Below are 25540 nucleotides of genomic sequence, written 5' to 3'. Positions count from 1 at the left end.
TTTAAATTATACTGGAATCGTTTGCGTGTGGAGCTGAAGAATACTTTTTTGTCGTCATCGTACCAATTAAGTTAAGTATTCGCGTGATTCGGATTCTGAGATAACTTTAATCGAATGTATCGATAAATATGCACAGAAATTGTTCCCTTCATTTTTTAGTCCACCATTTCTTTAACATTATTCATACCTATACGAGAATATTGTTAGTATATTTAATAATTACATTCACAGTAAAAAAAATAATATTTTCAATTATCATTCCTGTGGTACAATCAATACCATTAATCATACATACATTGGCTATCGCAAAAACGGAAAGTAATACTCGCCTGTAATCTGAGAACCTGTCTCTTAAATGTTGAAATGTTTTTTACTGTATCAACTTTTTGGTATTTGCAAATGATCAGAAGCTTTTGCTTCGTTATTTGTTTTGTGCTTTTACTAAAATACCTTTTATTTATATAATGCAAATGCAAAGTTATTACCACCACATGTTTTAGTATTTTTTACAGCTCCAATTATAATTGGTTATTATAATTATTTATCCTTTAAAATTGGCACTTTTCATTTATTACAAACCATTACCTTCAAGGTATTAATTTATAGACATGCCATTTAGAAATTTGAACTTGGTTGATATATGTTTACGACACGGCAACATTAAATTTACATTTATCATTTAAAATCTCATAAGGAATTTCATAATCCGGTGTTTGATGTTCTCTTTTAAATATTTATATTAATTTAGGAACCAACACCGAAGTTATTAATGTTTGCTATTAATAATATAATTTATTTTTTCCACATAAAAATGTTATTAAAAGAAAATCATGTTTTAATGGTAGTTGTTTAAATTACACTTAAGAAAATTTCACCTTAATGCAAAAGATGAAATATTCTTAAATAATTTATCAATTTAAAAAAAATTAAAAGGTGTTGGACCAACTAGCTGTAATTTGCAGCATTTTCTGCGTGGTATATGAAACTTTCTACAGCTCAATATAATTTAAAAATTAGTAAGTTTTTTTTAAAGAAAATTGTTTTTTCTTATTAATTTTGCTAGTGATAGTACTTATTGGTCGTATTACTTATTATTATAGTAAGTACCGTACCTTTGTAGAAAATTAATATTCATTATATTCTGATGTTTCGTATATGCTAGTTTTAAACTTGAAGCAATCGTCATTCCAATGCGTTTGTTCAAGAGAACTTCGCTTGAAATATTCCGAGTGGTTTCGAGGAGTCTAGAGCAAATAGTGACCGGTTGGTTGCCCAAACAAACGCAACCTCTACGGCACTACACCACTATGGCCTTTAAAACCCAGTCTGTACTGCTTGACAAGAATGTTTGTATTTACATTACATTATCTGATATTTGTATGTGAAAATTGTTAATCGTTTGATCTGGACGTAGGAGGTATCTCTAATTGAATTGAACTTAAATCATTGTTTACTTAATGATTATCTTTTTATTCATTGAGATTAAACAGAAACTTGAGTTATACTATATGACTACCGTGAGTTCAGATTGTAATTTGAGAAGAGAAAAATTAACAAGATTCTGCTTTGGCTCTTTTCAAATTATATTATACATTATTAAAATACTACATATTATAGCTTTAGTTTAGGATATATATATATATATATACATACAGATATATAATAAGCCATAACGGGAACAAGGATCTTTAATATGTTCTCAAAAAAGTAAAAATTACGTAAAATTACAAAAAACAAAATATAGGGAATTAAGTGTTTAGTACATCTAAAAAACTTATTTTCTAAATATTTTATTTTAAAAATTGAAATTCAATCCATTGACCCATGACTGTGTAGTATTTGTCAACGGAGTACCACACAATAGGCCGTTTGAGAGTCCAAAAACAAGTTTTGAAAGTATTCCACGTTAGATACCATTGTTATTTATGAACTTATGGAAGAAAGGTATCCCAGGCGACTTTAGTATGTCCATTAATCATACGACGACGTCTACCTCAGATAAAATCCGTGGACATACTCACACAGATGTATTAAGGATTGCTTTTACTGTACATATGCACGGACGTGTATGTATAATGAGGTAGACCGCATTAATCTTATGTAGCACATCAAAAAATCTTAGTAAATAACTGTTCAATACTGAAGAACCTTATATATATATATATATATATATATATCTTATGACAAATTTAGTTAGGATTTGTTCAGCTTTCAGCTCTGAACAAAAACCTGTACATACATAGACAGACATACAAATAAATGATCAAATATTAAGAATTTGTATAATAAGAATTATAATAATAGTTAATGTAATTGATCCCAACTGTCAACAACTCACAATTTTGAGTTGTTGACAGTTAATTTTTAAATGTACGTGATTGAAGTAAAATATATGGAAATTGTGTAGTGACTGTACTTGATGTTATCTGTGTGCTAGTAGATGGTAATCCACGAAGTTTTATACCACAGTACTAACCGGTTGTCCTTGATAGGTTGAACCCTTGTCGGCTAGTGTAGGCATGTTCATCAGACTGTACCTATATGTAAGTTTCTGTATACAATGTAAGTTCTCGTAAAGATCATGTATCTTTATGAGAATTTACTTCGTCTAAAATATAAACTGGTAACATAAACCTATCAGTGTAACGCCTTATTTCTATTTATATATGATGTAACTAGCTAAATAAAAATATGCTAAATAAATAAAAAATATAATACATACAGTTCTATTCTAGGATAATATTGTTTCTTCATCTTTTTCACACACTTCAGTAAATTTCAGTTTTCAATATATCCCTTCCATAAAAATTCCTAAAAGACCCAAAATACAGCATGTTGTCAACTGGATAGTATGTAGTACAAATATTAAACGATATTCTTTTTTTAGAAAAATCTAGTAATCGTTGTTTTTTATATAAAATACGATTAAAAGCAGAATAGAAGAAAAAAAATGCCAAATCAAAGGACCAGTGACTGTTTGTATGGCGTTTCTTTTCTCATTTAACAGAAAAAAAAACAGTGCAATATCTTATGCGCAGTAACTATTATACAATATGTATGTAGTATGTACTACACTATCTGGTATATATATACTACTATATTACGCAAACCGCTGTAGTCCAAAATGGTCATTATTTTTAGAATATTTACAACCTGATATATTGATAGATTTTATTAATTCAATATATTCTCACAGCGATTTAAAATGCTGTGTAGTAATATAATAAAAATAAAGAAATACCTCAAAGAAACACAATTCCACATCCTTACACGATCCCGTTAATGAAAAACAAGTATCTGGGCGGTTGATTTCACACAAAAAGTTGGCTTTACTTAGACTCAGGGCAGTTTCAAAAGGAAATAATCACGTTATTTATTACCACTGCCTGAGAGCAACCATTTTTAATCTTCTCTAAGCACGTACAAACCGATTTTATGGGAGATTAAAGCATTGATCGACTTTTGAGAACTTTTTCATATAACTATAAACATTTTTAAGTCGAGAAGACACCAAAACTAGATTTTAAAGTAATATAAAAGATTACTATCTCTTATCCAGTAATGACTTATATTTTTTATATTAAACAGCTTTTTATAAATCACGCTATACGTTAATTCTCAGTAATAAAGAATTGACGGTCTCTAATTAGAACAGACGCATCTATCTACTTTACGACTACTATTCGATTTTACGATTTTTTAGTTATAAAAATAACGAGGACGCTACAAATAAATTTTATTATGTTAATATCGATTTCGTAGAATGAACAGTGTAGACCTACTTATCGATATTAAGCAGATAATTCAACGATTTGCGGCACTTTGAAGTAGGAAATGCAATATGCAATATGTTATTTAAACAAAATAATGAACTAATTATGATTTTTGATTTGATATTTTTATACAATCAGAAATTTTGGTTACAAAATATATATTTTTAATGCATTAATGCATAATTTACAAATACAATATATTAGAATGTTATACACTAAGTTGAACCTGGTTTTAGAACTAGCAACACATGTTGATAACATAAATGATAAAAAAATCTAGTAATCCATAAAATCAGAGCCGAGGTTTGGAGGAGTCTTGATTACAACTTCCATCCTATTTTTATATAGTAATCAATCAAAAAGATTAAAACTAAGTATGAACTATATTTTCCCACATGAGAGAGCCCAATAAAACTACTACGGCAAACGATTACAGTCAATTATATGCAGCACTAAAAACGGATTTACGATGAAACCAAAATTATTAAGACTACACCGTTGGTCTGATTACACCACCTCATCACATAAATCAACGGTTATAGATTCGACAAAACAAAATTGTAGCAAGGATTCCAACTCTAATTGGATTTGTACATAGAGTGAATCTATCAGTATACTTTGATTAATGGTATCTGAGGACTAGAGTATAATTGCCAAGCGAGACCGTCATGAATCAAACGCTTGAGTTATAAATCTGATAATTGGAACTAGTTTTAACCACTTGAATTATTATTTTCAAATGCGTAAGAAAAAGATGAAGCATTGTCTAGGTTGTTCTTTGTATTTAAAATTAATTTCATTGCATCAGCATTCGAAATTTAATTTATTTGTCATCGCTTATCTGGTGCTATTGTTCTTTAGTATTGCTACACTAAGTGTACCTAATGGTGGCTTTAAACAAATGTTTGTCACATTAGAATTTATCGTGCGTCGTCTAACAGGGTTCCTCTGTATCCAGTTTTCCTCTATGTTAGTTTTAAGCCACTGTCCATGTCAATGTTATCTGTTTTGATATTATAATCTTATCTACTTGTTTAACATGTACTCACCATGGGACTGGGAACAATAAAAATATATAACCTACCTTTGTTTTGATAATTAGTATATTTGTTTTTTGCGTTGTTGTTATCGTAGCTTTTTTGCAAGAATGTCTAAATAATAATTATTGCTGCCGTTTGGCTATTTCCATGAAAAATAAAATAGAAGTCATAAATAATAATAAATAAAGCAATCTATGAATCAGGTTTCATCAAACAATATCTGAACCGTGAAAAATTGTGTTTTGGATCTATTCAAGCGTGATCATTATAATGATACTTGAAACTTGCTGGTATCAAATATCGTACCGATTTTTTTATATATACCGTGAGGCACCGTTTTTTTGTTATATATGAATGTGACGCAATCGGATAGCTAAAAAATAAGATTAATATGTTGCTTTATATTATCTGTATTTCATCCGTCAGGCAGGACATGGCCTTCAGCCGCACCGTAAGTCTTTCCGCGGGTTTGGCTTTTGCACAAGGCTACATATCATTTGGTAAAGCTGTAAAGGCCAACTGTGACATTAGAATAGTTGGAAAATAAATTTAATTACATAAATAAATAATAGTAATAAAATTTCACAAAAAGTTTGCATAATATTTCTAAGAAATAAATCACGGATATTTATTATTAATGCAGACGAATCACCTGACTTTGCACCGGCTTTCTTTAAAATGAAGTATACAGTGCAATGAATGTATGAGTCAGTCAGAGGTGAAATTGAGTGTGAAGCGGCAGCGGCTAGCCGTCGCTCCCATTACGTCGCTTGGACTGCGTACACGCCGACAAACCGGCTATGGTTGCGGTGTTGTATGTAGTAGGAACGCTGATTTTTAATAACATTATTTTATAAACACTTTCAAAGTACATATTTCAAAATGTTAACACGTGAAAAATGCAATAATTAGTAGCATTATGAGCGTCCTCCTGATATAATCTATGTTCAAGCCAACTTTCATTAAGATTTTTTGAGCCGTTTGTTCGTAAAAATGTAACAAACTGGTAGATATTTACAATATTATTATAGATAAATAAGAAACTAACAGATATCATTTTATAAGTTCAATAGAAAATATATGTTTTCTTGTACCTAAACATAATGACAGATAACTACCGAGTGTGTCGGTTAGTTACCACATAGCGTTCCGAACCAACCTCTTCGCCTCGCTCCATTAGTATTTTCCATTTATTTTTTGTCCTCGTACCTGTCCGACTTTTGGGGATTTGACTTTTTATAACGTCGGCCGCGCGACGAATACAGAATTTCTTTGGACAACAGAAAATAAATGATGGGACATGGAACTATTCCTTGATACAGACTGTATTATTTTTCCATTAAGTTTTTATGGATCAGTCTATACGTTTTGTAGCATTTTATGTAACCTAACTCTCCATTTTTACACATTTACCTATTCAACTTCTTGCTGTGATTGGTAGAGAAAAATATTTAATACAGGTAAGACAATACTTAAATTTACCCTAAAATTGCAGTTATAAGAAAATCTTATATAATAATAGGTGGTATCGCAATAGACTTATAGATAATAGATTATTTAATGAATTATGTTTTTTTTTAACTATGCAAAACGAGTAATTTCAACTTTCTTTATTAGCAACGTAAAGTTTTGTAATGTGTTTCAATTTGGTATTTGTAAATCCATCAACAATAGTGTCTTAATAAAACAATAAGAAGTCATTAAGAGTAATAATATTAATTTATTTTATTGAAATGCACAAAATTTATTCATTAATTTCAATGTCAATTGTCACTGTAAAGAATTGTATAATTTCAAATTCTTCAATTTACAATCTCCAGAAACGAAAGCTCATTATGATACTATATCTATTGTCACAGATAAAGCTAAAGTCTTCAGTATAGGTAGTCATTAAATCATTACCCGAGACCCACCGTATAGTACGTTAATGAGTCATTGTATTACTGGTGAAGTGATTGAAAGCAGTACGCCCACGTGGAATCTATTAAGCTCTGCCACCAGACTACTTGGGTAATGACGTGAATTTTCTTTCAACAGATTCATTATCTAACATAAATTAAACGAATCTTTAAAATTTAATAACGTTTTTCATTATAAAAATGTTAATCTAATTATAATTTCGATAGCACTATTAGTGCTGTATGTGGACCATTCTGTATTGAACAGTTCTACAATATTATATACATCTTAAAAATCTTTAAAGTTATCTACGTTTGCATCTTTATCTATGTATCTGTCATGTTTTGATATGAGAAAATTTATTCATATTATTATGTATAATTTAGTAATCTAACTCCTATTAGATTCTTGTTCTATTTTAAATAATATAAGAATAGCACTTAATGTATATAGTATAATATGTACTTCTACTGTCAATATAAGCTTTTGATACTGGCTTGTGCTTGCCAGTTACAATTTACGAAAAAAAAAGATCATTACTAAATTCCATTACAATTTGCCAAAGAAAAAAAGACCGCTCCGTTTATTGACGTCTCATTTTGTTAAGCGTTGGTACAAAAAATAGTGCCTAATGTGAATGCTAATAATGCTTCGGCCATTGCGAAAATATTCATGTGAACAACTCGCAGCCTCATTAGCATTATGTCATTCTACATGGAAACGTTTAGCTACCGACAATACGGGTTCCGAAGCTCATATTTTAAAAATATTTGCTTCGTTTCCTTCATATTTATTTATTTTTATAATTCGCTTTCATATTTATGAATTTATACAAGGTAATTTATGATATGTATATTATTTTACTTGACAGTTATTTGTATGAAGTATATCAGTTTACTTAATTTACATTTTATATGATATAATACAATATGTTTTAATAGAAATTACGACATTATATTAAGATAAAACGATCTATAAGAAACTGCAACATTAATTTTTCCAAACGTTGTCCAACTGCTGAACTAAATTCATAATTGTAAACAACATTACCTGCAATAAGCATCATTAATAATAATATTGACAGTGTAAATAAGATTTATAGTAATGTGTGTTTTACTTACTAACATTGTAACTGAAATGTATATCAATAATAGTAACAACCTTCATGATCATACCTTATGAAAGATTTGTTGAAATTCTAAAAGTTAATAGAGCTTACAATTGTCCTGATATTATCATGTTAATTAGTTGAAAGCCAAGAGAAGCGTTGGTGTTCATGCCTACTGACGCTAAGATATTAGTAGCATAACAATAAATCGAGTTAAAGGAAACCAGCTTAGTTGGTTGTAAAGAGATAAAACATTGCGTGGGCTTGCACGACAAGTCGAGTCAAGCGCAGTTGCTTAAGTACAGCTTTTATGTATCCTAATACGGAAAGGACTTCTTCTGTAAGTCACCAGTTGGGCAGTATCTTAACGTTATCTTTTTATATAATTTATTATATTAACGTGTTTTTACACACAGATTTTTGAGTATAATAATTTTTAATCTTATAGAAATAATAATGTTTCTATTTCACTAAAATATAAAGTAAGGCAATGGGTAGTCAATATTTTTACTGAATGCTAAATAATGCAATTAAAAACGCAAATACGAGTCTCGATATACCAGTCTAAGAAGATCATATTTAATTAACATAAACACTCGAGCTTTTAGTCTCAATGTAGATTTTAATATCATAAAGTCAATATAGAACGTAGAATGGCTAATAAAATTATATTCTGATGCATCTCGCCTGAAAATCGAATGGTTTTGAATAACAAAACCTGCTACTTCATTATACAAATCGGGGGATTATGTTAATATAGGCTATTTATAAGCGGTTTTGATTTACTTATGTGACAGTATGCGGCATGTAACCGTTTCTGAGAATAAATTTATGTATTATATCTCGCTACTGTTCTGCATTTGTGTGGGTTTTGCAAATACATATCACTAATTAAGGCTGCGTTACTCATTACCATAAATTCGGTCTCTTTGTCTTCTCACAGATATTTATGTTTGAAATTACTTAATTTAATTGCTATGAAGTCATCATTTAGAATGCTGAGTTCATCGTCCTATTTTGTATATTGAAATTAATTATGTCCAGTTTTTGCATTTATATCTACGATTTCATTCATGTTATAATGAGTAGAAGCAATTTTAATATGATTTACACGCTACGTGTGAGCGTAAGTATTTTGTTCTTAACATTTAATGTACATTTTTTATTTTTTTGATTAATCTAGGCGATAGAAGCCTTAGATATCGAGATGAGTTAGGTGAGGTAGGAGCGCCCGAGAGGGGGAGAGGATCGGGCACTGACCCAAGCCGCGGCATTCCAACGCGCGCAACGAATGGACCTGCACTCTTTACTTTAAATAGAAAACATCATGAAAAATTTAAGGCATTCAGATAAAATTTAATTTAAATTTCACATATTACTCATATTACAAACGTGAAAGTTTGTTATAATATATAAATTATAATATGGATTTTTGTTAATTTTTCACGTAAAAGTACTGCACGTATTTTCATGAAACTTTACAGTAATATAGCTTATATCTTATATCAGAGTAACACATAGGCTATAAATTATATGCGTATAGTAAAGTAGAAATATTGTTTACATCGGCTTTTATTTACTTTTACGTCACAATTTTACATAATAAATATACTATGTAATTTAATAAGTAATCATAAATATATATCGTTAGTCGTATGAATGAAATAACAGTTGAAACGTAATTTAAAATATAAATAGAAATGTTAGGATAATAGACACTGAAGTATGATCATTTATGATAGTAAGACAATAGTATAAACTTATATAGAATAATATCGCTGTGTAATAAGGCGTACAAACATATCTTTTGACATTATATTCGCAAAGCTGTCACAACATTGTGTATTTTAATGTAACCCATTAGCGCCAGAGCTCGGTCCTCTCTGTAATTTTGAGCCACATTTTTTTAATCTCCGCTCCATGCCGTGATGGGATTCTGAACGACTGTCCATCGCGATCCTTATCGCATTGTATAATAAGAAGAGACAGACGTTACTTATATTTTATTTAACGTCAGAACTGATCGAACTGCTCTGATAAGACGTTAGAAGGCAAAAGATTTGTTTATATCATTAATTATGTGTATTCTTTACGATTTCTAACTCTTTTAAGATATGTCTGGAGCTTAATTGTATATAAAATTAGATTGGTTTCCTAAACGCGTTTCTATTTTGTGGTTAAAACTTTTGTTTTGTTTGAATAAATGATGATTTTATAGTTCTAGACGGCACGAGGTGTACAGTATACAGAGTAACTGGTAATTGGCTTGTTAATGTGAACGTAACGTCGGTGCTTTTGATCTTCTAGTAGAGTTGTCTGTCGGCTGTTTCGGAAACCGTCATCGGATGGATTAACTTTTAATTCTTCATATAAATCAGTTTCTATTATATATTAATAGTTGCATAGTAATTTATTAAAATGAATTCTCTTAATTGTTCTCCTCTCACAGAAAATGCAATTACATAAACTGATATGTATACAAATATAAAAACATCATTACAATAAGCAAAACATAGACGTGATAATAGGCAGCTTTATCCCTAAATAGTTTTACAGCATCTTTTTTTATTATTACTTTTAATATGTAAGTTTTTATTTTAGGAATTTTAATTTTACAACTACTATTTGAAAAATTGGCCAAATATTTCATGATAATGTTTAATTATTCAATAATCACGTTACTAGTTATAACAAACTCTGTAGATACTATAGTTAAGGAATAGTTTTATAAAATATAATTTCAAGTAAACCTCGAATATTTGACATCATCAACATAGAACACGGCCTGTGTAGTCAGTCAGGTTGTGTCTACTTTGGTGCAAACCGGTTCCTGTCAGTCAATACGTTTGCGTGGTATTGCCAACGATGCTTGTGGTATGTAGGATCCATTCATGGTTTTGATTTTTTAAATTAACTTTCCCTTCTATTTTACCACATACTATAGAAAAATAATCCGTTACAAAAATATACTCATACATTTCCAATTCTTATATTAAGGTTTGTGATATGAACGTAAATTAAATTATTACTTATAATTTTTAATATGTATTTTAAATATAAATTTAGTATTTAGTATTATTAATATTGTAGCAGGTACAAGCACAAAAACACTGATTGTGGAAAAAGGATTTTGCGTGGTATTGCCAACGATGCTTGTGGTATGTAGGATCCATTCATGGTTTTGATTTTTTAAATTAACTTTCCCTTCTATTTTACCACATACTATAGAAAAATAATCCGTTACAAAAATATACTCATACATTTCCAATTCTTATATTAAGGTTTGTGATATGAACGTAAATTAAATTATTACTTATAATTTTTAATATGTATTTTAAATATAAATTTAGTATTTAGTATTATTAATATTGTAGCAGGTACAAGCACAAAAACACTGATTGTGGAAAAAGGATTTTGCTTGAACTTCAGTAATGAAATTAAAAATCTCAATCTTTTTAATTTCAAAAATGCAAAATTAAATCTTTTCCTCCTTTTTTATAGATTATTGAAATTATAGAGCTTTTATAGACATAAGATATCGAAGTACTATCTAAAATACTAACTGAATATCACAACATATGTTATTACATACAAATTTCTCTTTATATTAGTAATACGTGAAGGCAAATTTGATCCTAGGTGAGAGTCAGAATCGTATAAAAAATTATCTACGAATCGATCTTCGTATTTGAAAATGGTAAGATGAACAAACGCTAAATCGATTAGTTATTAATTTTCAAGTGAATTCTATACTTACCTAAGACAATTTTGCCGAAATATACGCTTACAATGCAAATAATGACGTGAGAATAATAGATATATGCGAAAACAAAGAAGGTTCCGGTTATTTCCATTTAATATTTACGTTTTATTAAGCACCAATATTATTGACTTGCAGGTATTTAGAATATCTTCGGTTTCATACTTTTAAGAGTTTTTTCTTGTAGGGGCAACTGATTTATGTATCAAAGATCATATCTTCTACTTCACTTTACGAAATCCAGCTTTCCTTTTAAATATTGAACGCGATTATTTCTTGGTTGGTGGTGGTTGTCTACCTAGTTATTTATTTGTTCATAATTGCAATGAAACTTGTATAAAGGCGAGCTAGTGACATTGTTTATCACATATTTATTATTGATTCTAGTATTTTCTTTAAAAAGTCATCATTACGTATGCAGTGGTTTACCATATTGCCCTTCTTATTCTCTAACATACTGACCAGGGTTTTTTTATATTTTTACTTCCATCTTGGGTTAATCCACCATAATTGGTATTAATTATCACATATTTTCATATGGAATATTATATACAAGTTTATGAAATTTAATTTAGATCTGAGCAAAGATTAAAATTCGACGAAGGACCAAAATATTCTAAAGTCTATAATTTTTTACTAATAAAACACTCTCATTTATGAATATATAGGTACTGTATTGATTATACCATATTTTAAGGTACAAAATTGTAAACTACAGAGTAGAATATGGTCATCCACACTCAACGTAATGGAGGGGGAGGTCATTACCCGTTTTTTGTTTATTTTCCACGGAGTAATGATATATTATTTACGTGGCGCATTCTTCGCATGACATCCCAGGAATCTTAGAGTCATCATCATTAAATGAGTTCCGTGGCGGCTGTGTTTCAATTACATTTTTTGTCATACACATCTTCATGGGTGCGCAGAGTGCGCACGATTGCTCCTAATATATTATTTGCGCAGAATGAATGATGAGACTAAAATTGATATCCTTTGTGTGAATAATTAGTTATTCATTCGATATGTTGCATAATGTTTCATTATAATTTGACACGTTTTTCATTTCAGAGAACTTGACTTAACTAATTGTAAATTATAAAACTGACATAGTGCGACTAGGCTATAAATTGAGTAAAGTATTTTTTGATTCGGAATAGAAAATAAAATACTATTTATGTATTAATTAGAAATAAATATATTTAAATACCTGTATATACCTAACTAATGATGAATTTTTATTTTAATCATTTATATCACATGTCAATTTATTACTCTATTTAGATATACCAACTCATTAATATTAATGCGTCTGATAAGATATCCTGTAGTGTTAAAACTTAATATAATTTACTGATTTGCACAAATTTCTTACCTTTCGTGTCAAATATTTTTGCAAAAATATATTGCTATTGACCACTGTTCAACCGACTTTAATAAAAGGATGTGGATTTCAATAGAGTTTTTTTTAAAGCTTAAAAGCTGGGGCTTCTATCCGGTGCTTCTGCTTTCTTATATAAATTTCTTCAAGACCTGACCAGTAATATGGTTTTTTCGTGGTCTAAATACGATATTGTTTTTAGGGTCGATTAGCATCATGTGATTAATGTCGAGGGCTTGGCTAATTTATGTAGAAATGGGAAAACTACTTTATGACTATATGTATAGAAACAGCGAAATAATAAGATGTGAAATTACTAATTTCTAATTATCAGTTTAATTTAGTTTTAAATTAAAATTTAAACATTTGCATCAATACTTCCTATTCGACTCTGTGACCTCCATTCGTTTCCTCAAAAACTCATCTCATGTAAATCGTGCTTCACAAATCATCCACTACTAACAATATAGCATTGATTAGTAAATTTTAAATATTTTACTTTTATAAGTCGGTGTAATAACGTGATATACCTACGATAAATAACTTTTATCCTCGATTTTGTCTGCTTTTGAGATACAACCGAGCTCAGTATACGAATACAATCTATCTTCATGTCAAGTTCTGTTATGATCTGTTCAGCTGTTTCAGACGTTTAGTCGTGAAAAATTAAATAAACGGATGTTATCTATAGTCAAACAGCTTGTATCATGTTGCAATATTGTTGCATAGGCAAATCAAGTATTATATTTACACAGAAATGTATCGTCATATAGATTTAGCTAAAATGTAAAGAATAGGAATTCCTTAACAGATTTCCAATTAAGATTACGAGAACTTAAATTACGAATAAACGACTATTTCAACTTTATCTATCTCTACATAACTATTAAATAAAATATAATATTTGCCGTTTCAATGTACAGCATAAAATAAAATTAGTACTACTTTGATCATGTTAATGGCACATAAATTTACCAGACGTATAGTAACTTAATATAACCTTAACGCTGTTAATATTATTAATCGCGGAGATTGGCCACAAAATGCTTTTAACGTAATTCGATTCGGCCAAACTGGAACTCTTGTGGAACGGAACCAGTGTATTAAGAGCTTCCTCTCTCCTCTCACTATTCGGTAATTCTGTAATGCAAGATGATAACGAAGAGTTTAGTATAGGTCTGTAATAAATGGTAGGTAGTAACTACTCTCGCGCAAGCGTCGTCGTTGGTCTCGCCTTGAGATTAAAGGCTCATGTTACTCGGATCACGTTCAAGGTATGCCTGTGGATTTACACAACAGTTTTAAAATAAATAAAGCAATCGTTTATAAAACATAATCAATGCCTGATAGATTTACTAAAAATTATATACTTGAATATCTTTTCACAATTTTATCATTGAAATGCAGGTCATAAGCAGGTCGTAATACTAATTAATATACTTTTATTTAATAGGATGAAATACCATTTTTTTTAATGTAACGCTTCTGACGCATTATAATCACACAGGAATGCAGTCTTTATTTGAAATTAGGAGTATAATATTAGATTAATTAGAGGAATAAAAACCTGTAAATCCAATCAAAGTCGTCGTTTTATTTTTAAACTGTAGGTATGTTGTAATGGAATACCATAAATAAATTTTAACATACAAAGATCTGCAGAACATGAGGCCGAATCGGTCCACTTCACTCCGCCCTCCTCGGACGTTTAATTAAACCGTGATATTTTATAGTATGAGTCGTTAATCGTTCTTAGTGAATGTTCATAAATAAATTACTTATTAGAACATATACCTATTTGTACAATAGTCTTGAAATTACTTAAATGAATAGATCATTACCAAATATGTCGTGGTTGATATATCCTTACAAAACTAAGGTTATAGATATATAGATTCTCTTTGAAAGTTGTTGTTACATTAATGTACATAGTATAGTTCTATTAATTGATGTATTATATAAAACAAATACTTTAAGAGGCATTATCAATCTTTTATTTTATATTGTTCCCAAACTCAGAAAAACCACTAAACTTCACTAATTTTGTTACTTTTTCTTTTACAGGTACATACATTCTAAAGAAAAGCCGTTCAAATGTACCGAATGCGGGAAAGGATTCTGTCAGTCGAGGACCTTAGCCGTCCACAAGATTCTACATATGGAAGAATCTCCCCACAAATGCCCAGTATGCAGTCGAAGTTTCAACCAACGCTCTAATTTGAAGACACATCTACTGACCCATACAGACCACAAGCCCTACGAGTGCAATTCTTGTGGAAAGGTATTCAGAAGAAACTGTGATTTAAGGCGGCATGCTCTGACACACGCTGTTGGTGATATACCACCAGGGGACGTATTAGATGTAGGTGAAGAGGATATTGGAAGACCCGGCTCTCCTATTGAACCTGGTTTTGATGATGATGATCCAGAATTGTCGTCTCCTGATCATTCTCCCGTAAGGCGAGCGCGATCATCTTCACTTGAAAGTATTGGAAGAGAACAAAGCGAAGAAAGACCAACACCTAGAAGAGCATCACCTTCAGCGGTGGAACGGACGCAATGCCATCATAATGAACCAAGAGATCGAGCAAGTCCTTACACTATGCGCCCTCAGTATTTAGAAAAAAGTCGCGCACACTCTTCTGAAATGTATGAAAAACGAAGATACACTTCCGATGAAATTATAGAAAAGGAAATGCGTTACACTGATATGCCTGAACAAATAAGGCATCCGCAATTGCAAATTCGACGAGATTTGCATCAAGTGGCTCCTCCAGATACATCTAAAATTGGTCAAATATCAGGTTCATCTGTAGATCCAGGAACTTCTGCAATGTACTTGACACCATTTAGAAAAAGAAGTCATCCGCCAGATATTGGTGAGAACATGAGGACTTGTACTGCTGTTTATAGAAGCAGGTCACCCGAACCTACTAATCTGACTATGCCACGACAGTCGCTTGGAAGTAACGAAGTAGTAGTTGGAATACCACCGACAATTATGGGGATGCCTTCATACCACAAGTTCGGTTTGCCAATGCCACCACCACATCCTCAAATGGCATATGGTACAGTTCCACATACAGTTCTTGGCCCACAGCAAACAGTCGCTCAGGATTTAATAGTTAAACATGCTCCTCCTAAAGATACGATTCCAAGCTGCTCTTCAACAAGCGTAACAATGTGCAAAGATGTTTTGCAATCAAATGTGAAAGATTGCGAAGATGTAAATTCAAGTGCTATTGCTAACGGCATAAAGAATATTGTGGGAATACAGCCAAATAATCCCAAGCCAGGATCAAGCCAATCCAGTGGTCCTAAGAAAGGTTTTAGTATAGAAGATATTATGCGACGTTGACTGTAAGTTAACTTTACATTAAGAAGTAATGGATTATGATGATTTTTTTAAAAAGAAAGTTTGTGTCGTCCTGTATTTTAAGCTTAGTTATAAATTTTTGACAAGTATTATTAGTTCAAGATTCGATTTTATGTTGTGTAAAATTACTAGGGGTGTGTTTGTATGTATTTGAATCGTGGATTTGGTTTTCGTAAAGATCTCATAAGGTTTGTTTGTGCAGTGTTTTGTTTACCTCCAAATTTTAAAAATTAGTCTTATCAAAATTATAGGCAATATAATATTATATATTTTTATGTTATTGTTGGAGTTTTGTGTGTATTAGAGAATAAAATAGTATGCAGTGTATCCATCAATTCTGATTTAGAGTTACATGATTGTTATTAGGCATTAAGGTCTACAAAAGTTGCGACTGGTTCTTTAGCTAATAAAACTGTTATTTATTATATAGATATATCGTAAGTCTATTATAATTTAGAATTATCATTTTTAGTAATTTAATTATTGTATGTATTCGTGATTTAACTTAAGCAATCATAATAGTGTTATGTTGTACATATAATTAAATAATTATTTAGGCTATTATCAGTTTAGGTATATAATTGTTAAGTATTGAAAAAAGAATGTCTGTAATTTATATACGAAGAAGATTCATTATACTGTAGTGTTTGATAAGATGAAGTAAACCATATGAAATTCTATATTTGGAAAATTTTAATTGTAAAAGTTACAAATTGAGTAAATTTATTTTTAAATAATAATATAATAGTATAACACAGAACAGTATTTCTCTATTCTGTAAAATATACAAAAGCCATTGCTCACGTGTAATTTAATGAATTTATGTATGTACCTAAGTAAGTAATATCATTTTGAAATAAATTAAAAGTGAATTAAAAGTGTCTTGTTTCTTTTCAATTTCGAAATCTGTCATTAGTAAGTACAATTTAGATCTATCTCATAACAATAAAAATAACCTATAACATGACTAATTAACAAACCTACGTGGTTCTCAATACCGAATAATCATAAGGCGTAATATTAATAAGCGTATTACAAATATGTTCTACAATGAAGTTTTCATGTAAGTGTATGCAAATCATAGGTATCAAAATATAACCAAGATCGGTCTTTATAGTTAACCCAAGGGCTTTTCTTTATGGGCCGGTAGAGCAAGCAGCTCATTCAGTACAATATAGTATACTTAAGTGGCATCTCTAGAGGTGAAGTATTATATACTATACGTCCCTGAAGAAAATAGTTAATATAACTATCTATCTATAGTTTATAAAGAAATACCTAAAAAATATGAAAAAGTTCAACTTACTATTAAATTATACAATAAATAGATACTGTATCCTACTAATACCTATTATAAACGCGCAAGTTTGAGAGTATGGATGGATAACGTTTGTCTCTTTTACGCAAAAACTACTACGGATTTTAATTAAACTTTACAGTAATGTAGCTAATACATCAGATTACAGATAGGCTATAAATTTCATGTGGTTGTAACAGCAAGAACTGCTAGTCAATAACACATTTGTAAGATTGAATAGCAAGAAGCAAATAATCTTAAAATATAGTTTTATTGTAAGTACTACTATCTATCAATACTTTCAGAATATATCATACCTATATTGAGAAGAAATAATGTCATATAAAATTGTAAGGATAAACCTTAGACCCAAAAAGTTAAAAAAAGCAGTTTATACTCGATAATTTGCTTTTTTAGTTGTAATAGTACTCGAGAGGGGGTGTCAATAAATATTTCATTCCTATATGTATAATAGTCAATAAATATGTAATTTAAATAACTAAAGGTACAAATTGTTAATATGTGAAAAAAACATTAATGCTCATGACCGGTACAGTAAAGGACTGTAGAAAAAGTCAAGAAGAAAATATTTTTAATAAATTTTAATACTTTTCCCCTATACAGTGCATAGGGGAAAAGTATTAAAATTTATTAAATGTTATATCTATTTCTTATTAAGGTAGGTACGAACAATTCAACTGCAAAAGTTGCCATTAACATTTTAGTGTACCCAAAACAACAGTCTTTAAAAGGTGTTCCTTTTACGATGCACATTTACGACGCGCCAACCTCTGAGCCATTCCGACTGCTACTTGAGACTTTATGCAAATCGCTTGCCGCCGAATGAGAAAAAGAAATAATGTAAAAATATATTTACGATCGAATGTCGTTTCTCGATATTTTAATCCGACCGATTTGAGGTGAAAGCTCCAAATGTGAAGCAGTGGCAATCAATTTATATTGCTTGAATTTCTTATCTAGGGTTGTCGATGCCTACTTTGATTGCTTTGGAAAAGTTCAGTAAGAATTCTTGAAAGGGTATAATATATCTTTTAAGAAATAAAAACTGAAAAGAAGTTATTGGTTAGCTTTTTAGCACATAGGTGTCTATATATTATAGTTGTTTAAAAATGGAGTAGTCTATCGTAAGAACTGCTGTCAATAATTTAGAAAAAAAATCAAAGAATAATATAAATATATATAAAATATAAATAAATAAGTAATGGAATCCGACGACGCAAAAAAAAATTACCTTCACGGGATTACACTCGTTTGGTATATCTTCTAAATACCTAGATTCACAGCGGTTGAAAAAGTGTTTACTTCTGATCTAGATATTTAGATCTAGACGTAAATGATCGATATACCATTTCACCTCCGTGGCCGTTACCGCGTGGAGGTCAACCTGACATGGTATATTGCTAGCAATTGGGTCAGTAGTCCACATTCCCTCAGTGCGGTGCCTAATTGTATATGGTGCCGAATAAATAAATAATATTTATTTATCAGGGACCGTATCATATACATAATTATATTACTAAGCCTAAAGAATAATTAATTACATTTTTAAAAGACATTAATATTTAATGTTTTCAATAAATACATGCAAATTAATTCAAATGTTTACTGTTTATTAAGTAAGTTGGCATGTATTCCAATGAAATTTGCGGTTTTCATTCATCATACTCAACTAAGTTAGGTACACAACCAGGCGACTAATATTTACCTAACCGAATGTATAATAAAGTGATTTGAGAATGCCATTGACTTCTTACATCTTTCTTAGGCTTTAAACTGGCAATATTAAAATCTGGGACAAATCAGCATAGCAGTGGTGGTCTTCGTTCTGAATAGCTTCGTTTCCTAGATCGTTTCGTGAGTAGCGAAATTAGGCTCAGTTTCTTATACTGTAGTCGCTTAGCCGATTTTGCCCTACTGCAAGCGCTTCAAAATAGCCCCTGATGTTATTTTAGTGTCGTATAATAATAAATTTCGTCTTATTTTATGGTGATGTCTGCAGAACACATCATTCATGTAGGCGACGATTACAACTTACCATCAGATGTTTTTTCGAACTACTCTAATTCTATTGACCGCAGCTGGCCGTTTCAGCATCACCGGACGATTGGGCGTGAGTGTAGATGCAGTGGCAAAGCCACGGACTTATGGAGCGGGTGAAGCCCAATGTAACCTACATATATAGGAATAGTGTAATCGTGAATATGATACCTGATAGGAATACTACATACTGCGTCCATCTCAATAAGTTGACAGACAAGGCAATGATGATCATCATGATAGATTACACTTTTGTACTGTTGCTAAATATATTAACCACTATAAAAATTCTCAACTATCACTAGTTTCAAAATGGAAAACAATAAATTGTACATAACATGTAACCTTACCAAGAAATTGGTATGAAACCCAGGCCACGTCAAGTTTCGGCAACAACACAGCCAAGCGTCGCACGTTGGTTTCCGAATAATCGTAAATCTGCCGCGTGATATGAATTCGAAAAGTAAATGAGCAGTTTGAAATTTTACTAGCAAGAACACTGGGAAACCCATATGGGTAATCTAAACCACTGTGCAGTACGTGATGAGAAAACATAGCTCAGTAACTATGTACGGACACACAGTTCCTCAATTTGACGTACTGGTGTACGCGTTGTGGTAATAATAATTACTGTAAAAAATATTTATTTGTTAGCTAAACAAGCGACTTCGTATATTTTTGTTTGTTTTTAATAAAATAAATACAAACATTTTATTGATGCTTATTTATTTTATTTATTTATAATTCTTTATTGCACCAATATTAAAAGTAGATATATATATGTAAAACAGTACATTAAAGAAAGAAGATTTAGGTGGTCTTATCGTTAACGCAATCTCTTCTAGACAACCTTAGCTTGCTTACCACATTACATTACTGCATCCGAATCGGTTAAACCGTATCTAAAATTAGCGTGCACAGAAAAACAAATTCTAATACTTCATTTTTTTTATTTGTTTCACCTTCTATTACGCTGATAAAGTGTCGCAATAATAGTAATGTTTCTTACATAGAATTCATCATTGTACAGATAATGATCAATTTTATTTTTATTATATGTGAGTAATATGTATTATATGTCTATTACTGTTTAGGGACATTTTTTTGTAGTAATACTTACAATTCTTTATGTAAATAAAGTTCAATGTATGATATTAAATATTACGATTCTGTGTTATACTTTGTAAATTTGTTATTTTTATCGTGTAAAGTACCTAACGATAGTGCAAATTTAACAATATGATCCAATCGATTTCCGACTTAAGAGGTACTAAAATAGAACATAACTTATTTTAATCGACATATGCATTCTTCCTTTTTGGTTCCATATAATGATCAGAATATTCTGCAGCTTTTGTTTTATATTTCAGTCAAAACAGACTGTTGTTAATCGTTGGGAGCCGTATGTTCCTAGAGTAGTGAACAAGTGCCAACAAACTTCGCCTTCTGAATACATTCTGAATGGTCGCACAACTTTATTAGAAACTGACTCACACTAAGTATGAACTACGTAATTCCTTGTAAACCAACTGTCACCAATAATGTAATAACTCTACCGGAAATTAAAACATACTTAATTTAACGCTGCCGTGAGAACTACGACTCCGAAGATAATAGACTAATAGCTGTTTCTTTTGCCGTTTTTTCTATAAATTGTATATTTTAATGGCTTTCAAATCCGGCCTTTGATGATATAATAGAAACTTAGTTATATAGACTGTAAATAAGAAATATTTTGAATAGGTGCTCGTTATTAATCTATTTCAATGACTTGCTCATTTGAACTATATATAGTTATATGTATAGTTACATACATAATAAAGATCCTTTATTCTCAGATATTATACTAAATGGATAATTATATTTTGAATTTAATAAATTTAGTAAACGAGCCGTTAAAAGGAAACAAGTAGCCTGGCTAAACAAAGACTACAAATGTATATAAACTAATATACATAAATAACGATGAACATTTCTAAATAAATCTGTTAAATACATTTATATAAAGAGAAATAATTTAATCTAACAATAAAAATATAATTTTATTCAATACACGTCCCTTTTGGTTGGATAATACAATAGCAATAATAAAATGCAATGTCCTTAAAAATACATAATGATGTCTATCGGCATCGAGTCATATCTTCTGATCTAGTGGCTCGCCTCATTTTCCAGGCGGGCTGCAACCGTCTACTGTAACTATGAACTTTAGATGCATATTGAAAACTAAACAAAACCTCCCGAAATATTTCTATATTAAAAGAACCTAATGTCTTAACATATTCAATCATAAAATGGCCTTAACCTGTATCAATAAAGGCAATAAATTGCCTGATATAATAAAATAGGAAAATAAGTATAATAAATTTGTTAGCATGTTAAAATAATGAATAATATAAAAATGAAAGAGTATTACGCGGATAATAAATATTTGCAAGATGCTAATGAATAATGTTCTATACCTAACAAAGTGTATTGTATGTAAGTGAATTTACTAGTGTTTGTGAGTCACTATATTATAATTGTGCAATGCAACATAATAAATACATTTAAAACGCGCTATAGACACTTGCGTATAGCAAAAGAAAGAAAAGATATTCCTTTGTATATATATTGTTAAATGATTAATATTTATTGATTTCGTCAAGCAATATAGCCGCCGAGGCCGTCAATTATATATATACATTGCAGATTTAGCATACCACTCTACTTCCGATGGACCCGAGTTCGATTACTCGCACGGCACAATGTATGTATTTAGTTTTACACACCCGTACCTATAACACAAGCTCTGCTTACCGTGGGATTAGATGAGGCTGTGTTAATTGTCCAGGCTTATTTATTATATTCATTATTAATTTATTATATGTTTAATAAAAAAATATGAAGATATGTTCAAAAACAGTATGGTATTTTGTATAATGCAAGTCATACCGTCACAACTGTAATAGCGGATGGGGTAATCAGAGGTTCATCATGACAATTGGACAATTGACAATCTATTGTCGATGTCATGGTGAATGTAACACTTGACATGTTCACATTTCGCTGAGTATATTTGAATCCAACGTGGCAGGGGGCAAGCGTACCGTTGTCACTCGGATTAATTTTTGATTTTGTTATGGGCGTTTCCATTACAGGAGGATCAGCCGGAAATATAAATTAACAGGCAATATTTTTATTGTAGCGCCCAGATTTGAACTGATGGCCTGTTCGATGTAAGTCGAAGTAATCGAGTACTTCCTAAAAGTATACAATAACAAATCACACCTAAATTACCCTAAATAAAATGTATATAAAAGATAGAAGTAAGATATATACGTAATTAGAAGGTGTAAAATGTCCGAAGTCTATAGATGTTGTTTCCACTACATTGTATGTATAGGTACCTACGCATTATCTGAGCGGCACCGGCCACTCTCGCCAACGGATCTCAAGCGGTTACTTGCTTCATTGCAAATAGGGGTGGCACTCACATTAAAATATAATTAGAAGAAAAAATTTATTTTAACTGATTTACAAATTTTTAACAAAAAACTATTATACTTATATAAAGTCTATTTTATACTAAAACACATACATGTATAGGTACTGACTTTATTAGAGATCATAGATGTGTTATTCCCAAAGTATTTTTATATTAGTTATTAAAAGTTTATTTCCAATGGAATATTAATGTAAATTAGACTTCATATTTTTGGTTTTCATTTGGCATTTTGTTCGTAATTCAAAGTGACGGGCGTATTTTCATTAATAAAGCTAGATTGACTTCAATAAGGAAGAGATCAACTAAATTATACCTATAGTTACTTAATTAACCTACCATTTCTACTAATTGGTCCAAGTCTATGGTCGATGTGTGTAATATTTTCTACAGATATTGATATGCATTTCTGTGTATTAATAATAATAATTGCTATTTACCTCATGTACATGTACGCATGTACGTATTAAATCGGTCAACAACCGACAACATACCTTACTCACAAGGAAATATCTAATATAAATACAGTGGAATAAAAAACTACAAACAAAATTATAAACTTTAGCTGCCAAATTGTATAAAACCAAAGAAGCCGGAATCAATTAGTGTTTCTTATGTAGGTATGTTGGATTAAAATTAATAAAAAAAAGTTAATTTCATCCGCGTATTGAATAAAATAAAATAATTGACAATTGACCTTGAAATGATAAGATATACAACTTTTATTGTAAATTTTATTCCAATAGCTTAAGTATTTTTTAGAACACGAATATACTACATTTTATGTGGTTATTGTTAGTATGTTTGCAATATTAGCATTATACTCAGTAATTACTAAAAGTACATTCATTGGATAATAAACATGATACAGATAACTAAATAAATAATCCTGTACAATTCCTGAGGTAAGTAACCTGCACAACTAGTTACCTAACGTACGATTTCTGTTTAGTTCGACAATAGACAACTGATATACACTTTTTATCTAATGTATTTTCAATTTACGTATGCTATATCTAATTTCTGTAACATATCTACTCAACAGGTTGCCTTTACAGCTTGACGGACCAGAAATGCAGTAGAGGGCCCTCTAAACCCGCAGATGACCTTATGTAAGATCAATACTCTTTCTGGTATAGCTTTATATTCTATTATTGTCGCACTAGATAATACCAATCAATACATGTTTAAGTATATTTATTAAAAGATTCAATGATTGTATTCTACATTTTGTTTTTAATAGATGATAATGGAAAGGTGCACCAGCCAGCGCTAATGGTATATGCTATCGGGACGCTAGTGAAGGATGATAAGATGAGCTTGAGGTCAGGTGAATGAGCCCGTCGTGGTAAATTCACAATGGCTTCTAGGGTGCATTAGTCCACATTAATAATAATAATATACAGTGCTTTCTTCCAGCCCTGTGTCAGAATCGGCCGATACATTCTACTGCCTAATTAAAACGGTGCAAGGAACCTTTTTATCTGCACCGAGATATGGTTACCGTAGAACGACACGCGAACTTGGTTTTGTATACTTTTGAATACTGTGACTCTTGATCAAAAATCGTTCATATGTTATATTTTGTTTTATATTGTTATATATTATTTCACAGATATTAATTTAATTATTTCGCTGAAAGCATAAATATATTTATTCATTTATCTAGAAAATACATTGATAATATATGCTGCAATATTTTTTCAGGTATATATTGAAATGCCTATTAATAGATTAGATATATTGAATTACATATTAAGCTGTCCTGGCAAACGTTGTATTGCTATATAAATTAAAATCGCTATTAAAGTAGGATTGGTGATAGAAACGTAAAAATTTAGGGTATTTTAATGTTACATTATAAAAATATAAAAATTTACCAAAAAATAAACACTTAGGGGTATGAAAAATAGATAGTAACCGATTCTCGGACCTACTGAATATGCATACAACATTTCATAAAAATCGGATAAGCCGTTTCGGAGGAGTATGGGAACTAACAGACTAACGACAGAATGTCACGAGAATTTTATATATAAGATTAAAACACTAATTAACGTACACACAGAACAGTATATGTACTGAGACCTTTCATCATAAAGTAATATATTCATAAATTACTCTCATAACTTACGTAGTCCTATAATTTATGTATGAAATTGCAACTATATTGAATTCACTGAAGTTCAATTTTCTTCTAGCTCTAAATATATATTTATTTCCAGCTACAAATTTTATAAATACCTTATAAACACATATGTATTACTATTAATATTATAGCAACGACATACATTTTCTATCAATAATAAATTAATTGCATATTCAATTTTTGAAATTTTAATAAGATTTTATGACTTATATAGA

The 25540-nt window shown here is 30.4% G+C and overlaps 1 protein-coding gene across 1 annotated transcript in view; it reads left to right on the top strand.

The window, feature by feature from the left end:
• LOC131851370 (protein bowel) overlaps positions 1 to 16991 on the top strand; it is a 32123-nt gene extending 15132 nt beyond the window's left edge. The window contains exon 3 of the mRNA XM_059201862.1: positions 15026 to 16991. Coding sequence (XP_059057845.1) covers positions 15026 to 16319 — 1294 coding nt within the window. The 3' untranslated portion in view covers positions 16320 to 16991. The remainder of the gene's footprint in view (positions 1 to 15025) is intronic.
• The last annotated feature ends 8549 nt before the right edge of the window (positions 16992 to 25540 follow it).

The sequence above is a fragment of the Achroia grisella genome, unplaced genomic scaffold (assembly GCF_030625045.1).
Source record: "Achroia grisella isolate CSIRO2021 unplaced genomic scaffold, CSIRO_AGI_Agris_v1 utg782, whole genome shotgun sequence".
NCBI lineage: Eukaryota > Metazoa > Arthropoda > Insecta > Lepidoptera > Pyralidae > Achroia > Achroia grisella.
The sequence above is the reverse complement of the archived record's forward strand: the minus strand, read 5'-3'. Positions and strand labels throughout refer to the sequence as shown.